This window comes from Aplysia californica, unplaced genomic scaffold (assembly GCF_000002075.1).
Source record: "Aplysia californica isolate F4 #8 unplaced genomic scaffold, AplCal3.0 scaffold01101, whole genome shotgun sequence".
NCBI lineage: Eukaryota > Metazoa > Mollusca > Gastropoda > Aplysiida > Aplysiidae > Aplysia > Aplysia californica.
Genome location: NW_004798371.1, coordinates 113,157 through 128,302, shown reverse-complemented (window position 1 = coordinate 128,302; position 15,146 = coordinate 113,157). Strand labels below are relative to the sequence as shown.

Here is a 15,146-nt window from a genome sequence, read left to right as displayed (position 1 = left end):
CCAAAAAAAAACCAACCCCACAACAAAAACAACAACCAACCAAAGGTCAAACAACAACAAAAAAAAATAAGAAAAAAGAACTTAAAAAACGAAACAAATGGACATTGAGATAATATAGTATGGAAAGTCAAGTAACAGAATCGAAAAGCTGATGGGGTGGGTAAAGTTGTTCCCGTATCCAACCCGGACATTGGGGATTGCCTTGTTAGTGAGACAACTTCATAGGGTGGGTAGTTTCTATAATTACGTTAAATGATCTTATCTTGTTGGTTTGGAAAAATCTTTAAATAATTTGGTTTAGTCCCCAGGTGTAATGCTTCGTTTTTGTTGGTTGTTTAACATCTTGCAGAGTAGATTAAGATCTGTTCTTAAAACAAAACATGCATGTCAGAGATAAAGCTGATTTCTTTTTCAAATGTCTTGTCATTTTTTTAAATTTTTCTTTGACAGATAGCTATGGCTGCCTTAGGGCAAGGCTTCTGAAGGGTCCAAAGATTCCAGCCTGAGGACCGCACGCTGAGCAGCTGAGGGACAAGGCTTTACCGCGCATTTCGCATATTGGAATATTCGCTTTCGTTTTTGTAGAAGGAAAAGACGCTTTAAGTGTGTACAGTCCCTCAGTATCGGCTCCACTGTAGAATCTCCGAGGAGCAAGGGGAAGGGGAAGACCTTCCTCTCACGCCCTCCGGGGACTTTCTTCACTAGTTGTGTGGCAGTAGACGACCAGGTTGCCGCTGAAGCTTGAAGGACGTGCTGAGCTATAAACTCTTTAGAACCCAGTTCGTTGCAGATAGTCTTAATAGTATAGCCTTAGTGTTTTGAAGTGTGCATAAACTGTGTTGTGGTAGAGATAATTTCCGCTACTTTTGGATCTTACAGCTTTGCTTACAGTGTTCTCCAAGTTGAAAAGGTGCAAAAGACTTAGTAGTTGCTGTGAACTTCACTTAATCCCCACGAAATCTAACTAGCCCTAGCCACCTTCCAGCCATGCCGGCCGGAACAGATCATTATGTGGGCGGGACCAAGCATTTCGAATGCAGGGTCAAAGGCCACCCACGCCCGAATATACGCTGGTTCAAAGATGGGACAGAGATCACGGATAACCCCCGATACAAGTTCGACCACACCCACGAGGGAGTTATCTCTATGGTGATCGAAAACATTATACACGATGATGAAGGACATTACAGGTGAGCGTGAAACCATAGAGTTAATTACGTTTGCTTGTTGCTTTGGATTTCATTTTTGTATTTCTATCAGTCTGTCTCCTCCCCCCCCCCCCCCAACCTCTCCCCCACTTCTCTGTCTGTCTGTCTGTCTGTCTGTCTGTCTGTCTGTCTGTCTGTCTGTCTGTCTGTCTGTCTGTCTGTCTGTCTGTCTGTCTGTCTGTCTGTCTGTCTGTCTGTCTGTCTATCTATCTATCTATCTATCTATCTATTTCAAAGTAGGTGTTTTTAGTGTGTCATTTACAACTTCTTTATTCTCTTAAATAATCTATAATGGAACGGTATTGTTTCTCGACATGACAAAGTTAAGACCTTGTTCAAACCAGATTTCTCTACCTGTTGAAGATCTACGCTGCTTAGATGCTTAGACGTAATTCGATTGGGAGGGGCGGGGGGGGGGGGGGCTCCACCCCTAAAGTCCTGATTCTGCTCAAAACTATGGATTTTAAGTTGTAGGCATTTTTAGCTTCTACAGCCCCTCTTACAAATATTTCATAGCCTAAGACCTCCCTAAAGCCGTATTTCTTAATTATAATATTAAATGATATTTATATAGCGCTCAACCTCGATTAAAGTACACAGGCTCTGAGCGCTTTACAATACAATACAATGTACCACAGTAACATAAAACGTCGTGTTCTGACTAAAAGAAAATCACTCCAAATATTCATCTTATTAATTTAAAAACAAAAATAACTTTAGCTGACATTTGAATAACTCAAAAGATTTGATATCCCTTAAAGTACTTGGCAAAGCTTTCAAGATCTTGGGGCCTTGATATTCAAATTGTTTAAAGTTTCGTAGATGGTAAAAGAAATTTCTTTTTGTCAGCTGATGACCTTAAACTGTGAGTTGTAATGTACAGTCTCAACAGACTTGATAAATATGATTGCGCGTTATCATTCAAGCATTTGTGGATAGTTGCCAACTTGTACACAATTCTTTTTTTTTTTTCTACAGGAAGCCAATGCAATGTCCGTAAAAGAATTTGAGCTGAGTCTCGATTTCTTTACCGTAAAACTACACGTACAGCATTGGTTTGGACAGTTTGAAGCTTTTTCACTTTTCCCAGTGATATTCCTGAGAAAAAAGGAGTTACAATAATCGAGTCTTGATAAAACTAAACTAGTAGCAGTTCTTCCCATACCGGGCATGTTTGTGACCACCACTTCCTCATAAAGTCAGTCTTTTATTTTTCTTTATCGCGCGTTTTCTCGAAAGTTTTACGGCGCTGGCAACTAAATAAGGTCAAAAGAGTGCAGTCAATCTTCACTTCACGACCCCCTGACAGTCAATCACTTCTGGACACTATTGTTGACCATGGGATCTATTTGCACATGTTGATGTACAGGTGTTTTCTCGAGGATTACTCAGCATAATTATAAACATGTCCTCTCTTTTGTATTTAAAAAAAACAACAACTCCAAAAAAGATAAATAAATAGTTTTTAAACGATCCGTTCCTTGCGTACCTGTGCAAATGTTCGTTTACTGCATTGCGTAAATTTAATCACTGTGTTTTGCCTTGATGTCCAAATTGACTTACATTTTAGCGCAATGTCATGACGGTTGGGTTAATGTGTTATGTGTATTCGGGAACAAAATATATCATCCCCATTTTGTAAAACTCTATGTTTTTCTTTTCTCAGATGCCGTGCTGAGAACTCCGAGGGTTTGGCTTCCACTTCGGCTTACCTGTTTGTCAGAGGTACAGGAAGATAGTTCAATTGTTGTCATCTATTTGGAATTCTCCTACCTTGGTCATTGTTACTCATTATGTTCTATTGTTTGTTTCTGCCGTTGCATTTACTATCAAAAGTGTCGTTTTTGCCGTCTTCAGCTTTGCTTTGGTTGATTATGTCCTGATCTCAAGGTTTTTTGTGAAACGTCAGTTGCCGTGGTGCCCCTATCAATTCTTTCTTTACCATGATATAAGACTTTACTTTATCAAAATTTTGACTACGGTCTATCGTGTATTGTTTTTCCAAAGTGAACGTATTTATTCATTGGTTGGATTATTTCGTTATTTCATTTACAGAGGATTATAATAAGAGCGTTATGTTTTCTCTGAGGTTGAGCTATGACTGGGAAACTATCTCTTCACTACATATTAAGGACGGTAATATAGTCCAAGCTGTAAATTGATGTTCTCGCTCTTACGTTTGTCAGCTTTGTTGTATCCTAATTCTTTCTCATTTGTTGATGTCATATTATAGTTTGATTTATTCGTCCTGTATTCTTCTTACTTTTAGCGCACAAGGAGCACCCAGAAGAATCTCACACGTCCATCCATGCCATGGAGATCGAGGAGGTGGTGCTCGCGGGGAAATCTTTGCGTGGTGCCTCCACGAAAAGCGCAGGTGAGTGAAAGAATTTGAATTTCTTCCCCACATTTCAACCTTAATTTCGTTTTTCTTTGTTTCTTAAACCCTGGTGGTGGGGATGTGGCAGCCACTAGTGTCATGACTACTAGAGTAGCCAAAACCAACTTGCACTACTTAAGCCTCACAGTGTCGGAATGACTATTCAAAGCATAATATAATTTTTTTAAAGCATATAACCCATATATTTCCATATCCTTTGGAGAAACAGAGTTACCTGCCTTCTCTTTATTCTTCTCCCAGAGGGCTTTTATTTGGCACCTCACAAGATGGGTATTCGAGAGGAAAACTTTAAAATAAAAAGCACAAATCAGCTATACCAGTTATAATTCTTAGCACACGATACTTTCATTGTCAGCTAAAAGCGACTTTAGAAATATAACACCTTTCATATGTATTGGTGTAGCTTATATTATGTGACTGATCACAGTTGGTTTCAGGAAGTAGGGTAATTTACGTTAGTAGTATTGTCCGTGTTTCCTGCACAATTGCATTTAGTCCCATCGCCTTTATTTTGTTTATGCCCTGTCCCCTGTTCCAGAACCTCACTTTCAGACACCGATCGAAGACGTGGATGAAAGCCACTCCAAAGTCCGGAGACTCTCTGCCGAGGAGGAGGAAGTGGTCCGAAAGTCCTTTGAACAGGTCATCGAAAGTGCCGAGAGCACTAGGGTCATATCCTCATCTGTGAAAACGAAAGTTGAACAAGATTCTCAGAAGATCAGCGCGGATCTAAGAGAAAAGTCTTACCATTCATCTGACGATTCGGGTGATGATGTCGACTCGGTGAAGTTGAAGACCATAAGTGAGCGGTCGGAGACGTCCATTCATGATTCACTCTGTGACTTTGCAAGCGACGGAGAGAGGTCTCTTCTTATGGAACAGACCAGCAGAATCTTTTCTGAAGAACTGGGACTTAACGGAGAGGTTAAAACATCGGCTTCTTATGAGTCTATGTCTTCTAAGTCAGAATCATCAATGGTTGTCAAGAAAGAAACAAAAGACGGCAAAACTATCTCTTCAACTGTGGAGTCTTCTTCTTCCTCATTCTCTTCGTCCTCAAAAACAGAAGTAAGATCAACGAAGTCTGTAGGGCAAAAGACTGTTGCTGTCTCCAAGGAAGAGGTGGAGGAGGAGAGTTACACAGAGAGTGAAACCGGCAGTGAGGTGGGCTCTGTGGTAGGAGTAGACCAGGCCAGGAAGAAAGTGACCAAACAGGACTCCAAGGAGAAAGACGAGACAGATGGAACGACACGCGGAAGAGACATCTCTGGACTACTGGATGATGACAAGACACAAGAGGTGGGCACCCAATCACGTCTTTTCCACTTTTACATTAAACCAAGTGTTCAGCTAGAACGTTTTTTAAAGTTAGTGAGCCCTTTTTGTTTTTATGTAGATCTACGGCTATTCACTTTCATTAAAGTTGTTCATTTTATTAGCATCTGAAGAAACAAACAAACGTACACTCTTTTTTCTGTTGACGGGTTGTATGGAAAAAAGGGGAAGGGGCATTTCTAAGAATCGAACTGAACTCATGGATGAAACGGTGCTTCCGTTTTTTTAAAGTTTATTTCAGGTCCATTTTCAGAATAGATTTTCAAAGGGTGATCTTTTCTGCTAATCATGTCACTGGCGTTATTACTATGTGAGGGAACTGTCATGATACTATTATGTTGCAGGAAATTATCTCAGTACTTACGAACATGTTTGAGCACCTTATTTGTTACCTGTTTTTTCTGTGTGAGTATACAATAGAAGTAACTGAATGTTCAGCGAATGAAGCATAATGTCTAATTTGCCACCATTTGCAGATATAAAACTATAGTTCGATTGAGAAGCCTCAATGACGAAACCACAAAACACCTCATACAGTTTATTCGTATCATTTTCGTAAGATATGAGCGTAACTTTTATTCCGTGACCACTTCTAGTCATCTCTTTTACGAAACCTCAGGTGGTTGAGCAGCGTTCGTCTTGGGTAGAACAAGTGTCAACTGAGACGCAAGCGGAGAAGACAGAGACTGTTACAGAGGAAAGCCAAGCAGCCAGAGCTAAAGAAGAGAAGCCACGCTTAGTACAGACTCCAGAGAAGATGGAGGTCCAAGCAGGGAAGACACTAAAACTACGATCTACCATTGAAGGTAAACCATCACAGATCTTCCGTGATAGAAATAATATGAGCTAGTAAAGTGATTTTTAAAAGAATAGTTTTTAAAGATATGGACTAAGTAGAATAAAAACACAGTAGTTATAAAATGTAAATCTTTAGATGAAACCATTCAGGGGCTCTTAGAATGTTCAGTTTGAACTTATAATTCGAGAAAGGCCAGCCTGTCTGTTATGTCTTTAAAATAATATTGCTTATCAGACCCTGGTCTTGTATGGTTTTCTCTAATTCATTTCATGAATTGGTATATAAACAGTAGCTGAAATGCTTAGCGTGAAGGTTCTTTTTGCACATCGGAATACATCTTTAATAATGTGGCTCCTCAGCTTATGGGGTAAGTTGGAGACAAATGGTAAGGACAGAAGCTTCAAGGAATCTTGTTTCTGACCTGCTATCCCATTAGAGACGTAGGGTGATGATGGTGATGATGATGGCGGTGATGGTGATGGTGATGGTGATGGTGATGGTGATGGTAATGGTGATGATGATAAGCCCTATTAGAAGTTCTGACCAGGGACCTCTATCCAGCAGTCCTACACTGCTGAGCTAGCAACACTCTCTATGGAGGAGTTTATCATCAGGATGCATTATACCTCAAATATTTCGATATCCGTCTATTTTTTCTTGTCTTGCACCGAACATCTATTTGTATTGTTCAGGTTCTCCAAATCCCCAAGTCTCATGGTCCCGAGATGGACGGAGTTTGCAGGCGGGAGAACGCATCACCATGGTAACAGAGAATGACGTGTACACTCTGGAGATCCGGGAGACGGGACCAGAGGATGCTGGGACGTACAGGCTCACGGCCCGTAACTCTGTTGGAGAAATCTTTACGGACATCCCGGTTACTGTTACTGGATCAAGTCCATCGGAGGATGGGCGGTTAGAGTGAGTGGATGATTTGTCGGATTTGTATTAGAGGAAAATGTTGGGGGAACATTTTTAGAGAACCAGAAGCAAACTGAAGAGAGACAGATTGTCAGAAAGAGATAGAGAAAAAAAAAGAGAGAGAGAGGGAGAGGGAGAGAGAGAGAGAGAGAGAGAGAGAGAGAGAAAGAGAGAGAGAGAAAGAGAGAGGGGAGGAAGAGAGGGATAGAGACTTGAGAGGGGAGGAAGAAGAGAGAGAGGAGGGGTGGATGAGAGGGTATGAGCATGTGTGTGCGTGGGTGTGTGTGTGTGTGTGTGTGTGCGAGAGAGAGAGAGAGCGAAAGAGAGAGAGAGAGAGAGAGAGAGAGAGAGAGAGAGAAAGAGAGAGAGAGGGAGAGAGGGAGAACAAGACAATTGAAAGACGTATTGCATACATTTGCTGTCTATTTGTCTTTTCAACCTTCCATCTGTCAGTCAAATTCGATGTGTAATGTGGTGTATACTTAAGTTGAATTTGGAAATTAGACTGAATGGTTTACCATTGTGCTTACATGGCTTAGTGTGGAACTAACGAGGAATTTTTGGATTTCAGTTGTAATATACCTAAAACCAACTCCCCCCCCCCCCCTCTTATCTATCTCTCTCTGTCACTCTATCTCTGTCTCTCTGTCTTTCTGTCTCTCTTTCTCTCTCTGTCTCTCTGTCTTTCCGTCTCTCTGTCTCTCTCTCTAGCTGTCTGTCCGTCTGTTTGTCAGTTTGTCTCTCTCTCTCTCTCTCTCTCTCTCTCTCTCTCTCTCTCTCTCTCTCTCTCTCTCTCTCTCTCTCTCTCTCTCGATCAATGCCTACTCGGTAAATATAATACATTTCCAAATTATCCATCACTTAAAATATCAGTCATGATTTCCAGTTACCAGATCCATTTTCTCTTCCTTTTGTCGTGTTCCTTTACCAACTCTTAAATTTGTTACCCCAAATCTTCATTCCATCTCTGCCCAAACCTCCACCTGTGGATTTGGAAAACCTAAACCTGTAGTCTGACAGCATCTGTGAACATCCCACGGTTTGTGATGCAACCCCAGGATGTGAGCGTCTCCGAGTTCGAAACCATCAAGCTGGTATGCACAGTCAGAGGTGAGAAAATTTACGCATAATAATATCCAGCTGAGTATTTCTTTAATTAAACAGATTTCGTGCAATAAGGGTTGTAATTTGTAAATTTGTTTTCTGGGGTTAAAAAAAGGCGGGCAAGTTGTCATAAACAAGTTGAAAGAATAATTTCTGGCACTGTTATAAAGGGTGGTTTATCTTATGGGGATACAATCTTCTCTATTATTCAAATTTACCATCTTATTGCAAATGCGTACTTTCCAATCGGAAAACCTAAGGTCCCGCACTGAAAAGGCTGCAATGCTTTACTTCGAGCAAGGACTGGTCCACATTTTAATTAAGTGTAAACTGACCGACCAAGGTAGATTGTGTGACGTAGTCTGATCCTATAGGGTGATATTGAAATATACATAAACAATTAAACTTTAATCCGACACATAAACTCATTGCTGGTAAGCATGTGCTGCCAATGATTTCTAGATTGCTAAGGAGAAGTGCATGCAAAGTATAAGTGCAGTTTTGTACATTTCTGGAAATTTAAACAGAGTATCCAAGTAAGCCGTCGGCGGTGGTATTCTGAGGAAGTTATACCAGTACTTTGAGGGCAGCCGCCTCTGAGATTATTTAGATTGTGTTGATTGGGTGTAAAATGCGAATACTTTTTAAATAGAATAATATTAACAACTTCTCTACCAGGCGAGCCCAACCCAAGTATTTCTTGGGAGAAGGACGGCAAGAAACTCCGAGCCAACCGTCGCATGCGCCTGTACGAGTCACGTGGTTCTCACTACCTGGAGATTCCCGAGGCAGAAGCAGACGATGCCGGAGAGTACGTGTGCACGGCTGTCAACTCCCACGGCACTGTCTCCGCTACTGTACACGTCACAATAGAAGGTAACACTGGCGTCTGTGTCAGGAGTGTGCAGACCATAGTATGACTTAGTGGAAGTCAACAAGTCCAAACTGGTTGTCCCAGAGGGCAATTCGCACGCTGTTCACATTTTTTTCCCCAATTCCCCTTCCTCTCTCCCTCTTGCTTTCTCCTACTATCTCAATCCCCACCCACCCCCCTCTCTCTCTCTCTCTCTCTCTCTCTCTCTCTCTCTCTCTCTCTCTCTCTCTCTCTCTCTTTCTCTCTCTCTTTCTTTCTCTCTCTCTGTGTGTGTGTGTGTGTGTGTGTGTGTGTGTGTGTGTGTGTATCTGTCTGTCTGTCTCTCTCTTTCTGTCTCTCTCTCTTTTTTTTCTTGCCCTATATATCTCCCTCACCCACACACATACGCCCATAATTACACCTCCCCCTCTTTCTCTCGGTCTATATCTTTTGCTCTCTTCTCTATTACTCTCCGTGCCATATGTATGTATGTGTGTGTGTGTGTGTGTGTGTGTGTGTGTGTGTGTGTGTGTGTGTGTGTGCCTGCATGTATGTCTGTATGTCTGTATGTCTGTATGTCTGTATGTCTGTATGTATGTATGTATGTCTGTATGTATGTATGTCTGTATGTATGTATGTATGTATGTATGTATGTATGTATGTATGTGTGTATGTATGTATGTATGTATGTATGTATGTATGTATGTATGTATGTATGTAAGTATGTATGTATGTATGTATGTTTCCTACCATCCGTATCCCTTCCTCTCCACATATCCTCAGAACAGATTTTCACACAAGTGCACACTCGCCTTCACTGCCTGTGGCACAAATTATTAAATCAGTCTCATGGACAACACGTCGTCTGGGTCACAAAACACTAACGTAATATCTTTGCACGTTTCTTTTTTTATACGTTGCACCAAATGGAATTGTTGTACCTAGAACGATAGGTCATTTTAACGGATTCATTGCCATGCTCTGTTTCTGGTTTATGTCTCTTTTAGGCTTTTGAAGAAAATAACAGTACGCATAATTGAACTTAATGTTCATTTAACTCTATCTGCGGCTGTTTGATGTTTTGCTGTATTAACATTATTATGTCAAAAAATTCAATGAAGTTTTGTAAAGAACAGAAATGTTTCTCTATTCCTATCATACCACCGTTCATACTTAATATGTAAGAGGCGTGATGTCTAAATCTAACATTCATCTTCGAAAGTTCGACGGCAGATCATAAAGGGAGGGGGGGGGAGAGGAGCACATATCCAGCACCACTTGTACCGTTACCCAGTATGGCACCAACTAGTCTATCGATGCATCCTCTTATCCTGCCTGTCAAATAACATGTCTTATTAACTCAACACTGTTTTTCTACGTACCTCCACCCCTTTCCCCCAAAGCCGTGTCATATTTTTGTAAATGAATATCTCATAAACATATACTTTTCAGGCATGGAATCCATCATTTCTACCAGCGAATTAGCAGACGAGCAAGGAGCAATGGCGGCCGCCGCACCTCTTGACGTCACAGACTCGTCTGACGTATGTTCAAACCCTGATACCCGCACGGTTCGATACCTCAAACTCTTTGGAGCTGCTGCAGCCTTTTCCCTCGCGGCGTTTGGTGTGAAAAAAGTGATGGAAAATTTACCCAAGTAGTGAAGAGACTGGATGCTGCTGATGCGTTGAGCCCCAATGCATGGTTGTGCTGTGATACCTTCTTTTTATTGTAGAGGCCTACTTTTGTTTCGAAAAATTATGTTTTTGTTCTGTTTGTCATTTTTGTTCTTTTTGTTGGTTTGACTTAAGTTTTTGCATAATTTGCTCACACTATTAATTTATTTTCTGTTTTATCATCGTCACTTATTTTTTTTTTTTCATTTATTTTATTTGACTAGATCTAGATCTACATTTGAATTTTTCTTTCAATTATTTTATTTCATCGATTCTTATTTATGTATGATTATTATCACCGTTTTAGAAAAGCGGATGGGGGAAAGGGGAAGAGGGGGGAGTTAATCTTAATACATGGCATTTATATTGTAAAATAGGTGGACTGTTCTGGATTTTTTTAAACGGTCCGGTATTCAATAAATAATTAACTTTTTTTATATAAAGTGAAATGAATACGATACGGATTGTGATCTTTATTTCGATCTGATACTTAGTGTAATGTTCTATTGTTGTTGTTTTAGAAATAAATAACTTACCCCATGAGAAAATTGCATTCCAAGTACAGTGTGATCTCTAGTACAGAGACAGCGAAAGACGTAAGAACCCTATTAACAATTTCGTTTCAGATAAAATTTGAATTTGTTCATAAGTGCGCAGACTAAGCAACACTATTTTATTATTCGTTATGTAATGCACAGTAGTTATTAGTTTGGGAAGGAAACAGGGGATTTTGCGATAATTAGACGAAGAGATTTAGTGGCTTTAGCTTACTGAGGGCCCATATTTTTGCTTGCTTAAAAACGCGCTTTTTGGGGGTAAGTTCTTTAGTCTTACATATCATGTTACAATCTCAGAATTTAAAAGGCAGACAACATCATTCATATTATGAAATACGTAAATTCGTATTACTGATTTGTGTATGGTGGTTCGAAACTTCCCTCAACATTACATTTTGGTATGCTTCAGGTCGAACATAGTACTATGTCCACTTCTTCTTTAAAGAGCTGGGGGCTAGAGTCTTTTGTTTGAACTGTATAAACATCGCACTGTTTATTTTTTACCTCTTTTGTTTTGTTCTCTTTTCCAACCTTTAGACCAGAAGTGATTACTTGAATTATTTGTTACCCTGTTGTGTTCTTGGGTGGAACTAAATACATGTGACCTCGCATGACCCTATTTCATTTGCCGTGGATTTTGGCCTATGAGGCGTGTTTTTGTATACCATTGAATCTTAGAAGTGCATGAAGTTGTTGTGTCCTAATAGTAGTATGCTTATCTGAGTGTGTGCGTGTGTGTGTGTGTCTGTGTGTGTGTGTGTGTGTGTGTGTGTGTGTGTGTGTGTGTGTGTGTGTGCTAGTTTATTTGTGTGTGTGTGCGTATGTTTGTGTGGGTATGTTTAATAGTTTTGTGTTGTATTCCTAAGTATCTTTGCATGCCCTTTATTATTGATATCATCGTTATTCTTGGTTTTGTTTTTAATCAATGATTTGTCTCAATGCGGATAACATTTAAAAAAATGTTAAGTACTGTGGAATCCGTGCAAGACGATCACCCATTGCAGAGGAGAAAAGTAATCATCTTACACAAATTGCTCTTTTGAACAGTGTCATCCTTACTTGGTTACTTTATTTCTTGGCTAGAGTACAGGTATAATCGAAGGAGGCACCATGACATAGCTACGCTCCTCCCTGCTCTCTAGGATTCATGAAAGGGTTGACTTGTGGTCGAAAACAGTGTCGTTAGATCGATAAAGAGGAAACGGGAATTTGAAAGTGGGGGTGGAATTGGTCACTTATACAAGTGACTGTCTTGGTAAAGGAGTCTTTATAGCAGGTTTGACTGTGATATCTTGCTGCCTTTTTATTGACTCCGAACGATTCTTGCAACTCATTACTTTGCTACTTTAGAATTTCAAAATTCTATCTGTTCGGTACCTGGTTTGGAAAAATTTAACGCCAAAATGTTTGAGTTTCACAACATGTCAAGGTTTTTCGAATGCAATTCTTTGAATAACTCAATAACGACTCTGAGTAAACTTTCTATTTTGGCAGAGCAGATAGAATATTAAGCAAATAGTCTTATTAACGGCCAAAAAATATCAGATAGAACTTTGTAATTCTATGGTAGCAATTTGTCGCTATGAAGAAGAAAAAGTCAGATTACGTAATAGGACACGGGACTGACAGAAGTATTCTAAGAAGGACTAGGCAGAAAGATTTGGACCCGACTTTTATTGAGACCCTAAGTTGGTGAAGTTGAAACGATTCAGGCTGAAAGGGTCTACTGTTGAACAAATAGGACGGTTCTTTCAAAATACAATCGAACCTGTGCAAAACGACCACTAATTGCCAAAGAGAAAAGCAATTGTTTTAGAATGACAGCCCGCTTGGACACTGTCATTATAAAAGTATAGAAAAATAAAACGCAAGGAGGAAGTGGGATAGTATCATTTTTACAGGTAATTGCTTTGGGAAAGGTGATTGTTAGAGCAGGTTCAGCTGTATACAGGCGTGAATTTGCTAGATGAGTCGAAGACATGGACGGCTTTACGGAGCTTAGGTACGAAGTGGCTTCCTTTGAGTGACGACTAAAAACTAAGATTTAAGATACCAAAATGTTGTCTCTCAACTACGTGATAAAATGCTTATCATTATGGGTACATTTGTGTATGAATTAATAGTGAACATAAATTGAAATTAAGATAACATTATGAACTATCATTTTGATACCATCTATGCTGATCCTTGTTTAATAATGTGTTCACGTTTTTGTTGGGGGGGTTGTTGTTTTTGTTGTTGTTTTGGGGGGGGGGGGGTTGTTTGTCATTGTAGTTGTTTTTGTTGTTGTTGTCATTGGCAACCCTAATATCGTTTCTGCTTCTAGTGATATGTTGTTGCTACTGATGTTTATACACTTGTTGGTTTTTTGGAGATTTTAGGCAGCAACTCAAAAGAGTGTATTCCTCCTATATGACATAATTTTTGATAATGTGTTCAGTGCCATCTCAGGTCAGGTATGAATCAATACCATTCTTGAATTTGAGGTGAAATTTGTGAACTTGATAACTTGTACTTGCGTATTATATCGTATTATAAGCTGGTGGCTTTATTCAACCAAGCATTATTACACAGAGTTCCATACTATTTATTGTATACACATTCCTTGCGCATGTTGTGTTTGTTTGTTCCTTCTGGAAATGCAGCTACTCTTGTGACCAATAAATGGATGAATCAGCATGAGCATGTATGTGTGTGTTTACTCTTATTACTTGCGTTCACTCTTGGTGGTTTGTTTGAATCTCGGCTCATGACTACACAGCCAGGAATATTTTTTTTAACGAATTTTTTTAATGCTGTCAGTGGCAGTGGAGGATGGGGGATGGGGGGCAAAGAGTGCATAGAGATGCGAAAGTATCGTACATCAAGATGTTATACTGTAAAAAGTAAAGGAAACCGAAATACTGTGCTGAAAAATATAATATTATAGTATAGTTTCGAATCATGCAGACCATTGCCAAACGATTTGTTTTTAGGGGTAAAGGCTCAAGTACGGATGGTATTATTAATAAAAATGAAACTTTGTGATTGGACAATGAAATGGTCACCGACGTCTGGGCAGATGTACTGAAAGATAGCCAGATAGCCATTGCGATGGACAAAAAAGCAAACAGGCGGACAAGACGGCAGATTGATAGACAGGCTGGCACGTGAGCCTGTAGATTAGTAAGAAAGGTTCAGGATAGTAATGATAGCTGGAAATGAGTAAATGAAACGAGCACTGGAAGGGACGTACTATAATGAAGGTATTAAGAGTGGCATCGTGGTGACATGAGGCGCTCGTGAAAATATGAAATTAAAGAACTCTCATTTTTTCCACGTGTTGGGCAATTTTGATCGATTTGGGAGTAGGGGGAGGTTGGGGCTGACTCAACACCTTTATGTCCACTTAGAAATGCAGTCTATGCGATTCTATTGCAAACAAAAAACGTGATCAAAGGCATAAGAAATTAAATTTGCAATGTCAAAGGACAATCAAACTTGGTAGTCACCAAACTTTGGCGGCCAGCTTCTCACTAATTTTAGCTCTGAAACTCCACCTCCTTCAATCACAAGTCTCTCAACTTCCATTCAAAATAGATTGGTGTATTTTCATCATAAGCAGGACAATTAAACAAGCTTTAAGGTATGCAAATATCTCTATGTGCCTAAAAATTGACCTAAACCGGATGTCACCCCGTTATGACACATATTGACAAGCAGAATATTGTCAGCCACAGCCACGAAATACAATAACCCGTTAACAGTACAGAGAGAAACAGCTGTAAAGGATTTCTAAAAATAGGGCAATCTAAAACGCTAATATTGACAATTGGGGCCTTTGTGATGAGTTAAGAATATGAACGTCGTCTACACCTAAACAGGGAGAGAATTAGGCTTGATTCTTTTTCTTTTATGTGGATGGCAGATGTAAAAGGGTTTTTTTCCAAGTATCACGTCTCAATTGCAGCGATCTGAGCTCGATGAAGAGAAATCAGCTCGGATACTCTTGAAAAGAAAAAAAATGATCTCAATGTTCAATAAAGGCCAAGGATCACATAAAAACGGTATGTGTTTTGTTTATTAAGATTCTGGCTACAAATTTCATCTCTATGCGAAGGGTTCAGATAACACCCTCTTTTTGCTGTTAGACTCTCAAGTAATAGTCCCGTAATACTTTTAAGTTTCCTAAAATTATGAAAGCAAAAAGCAAGAAAAAACTGAAGCTCAGAATACATATTATGTCTACAAATTTACGATCTATATGACATAAAGGCTGTTGTAGAGTTTGTTGTCATACAGACATGGGGCAT

At 39.7% G+C, this 15,146-nt stretch overlaps 1 protein-coding gene across 1 annotated transcript in view; it reads left to right on the top strand.

The window, feature by feature from the left end:
• Nucleotides 1-15,146, top strand: part of LOC101855990 (muscle M-line assembly protein unc-89) — a gene marked incomplete in the record, with an annotated part of 41,655 nt that overhangs the window by 6,004 nt on the left and 20,505 nt on the right. The window contains 9 exon segments of the mRNA XM_035973286.1: nucleotides 451-1,190; nucleotides 2,875-2,933; nucleotides 3,478-3,585; nucleotides 4,148-4,908; nucleotides 5,564-5,750; nucleotides 6,436-6,664; nucleotides 7,677-7,774; nucleotides 8,447-8,644; nucleotides 10,074-10,165. Coding sequence (XP_035829179.1) covers nucleotides 988-1,190; nucleotides 2,875-2,933; nucleotides 3,478-3,585; nucleotides 4,148-4,908; nucleotides 5,564-5,750; nucleotides 6,436-6,664; nucleotides 7,677-7,774; nucleotides 8,447-8,644; nucleotides 10,074-10,165 — 1,935 coding nt within the window.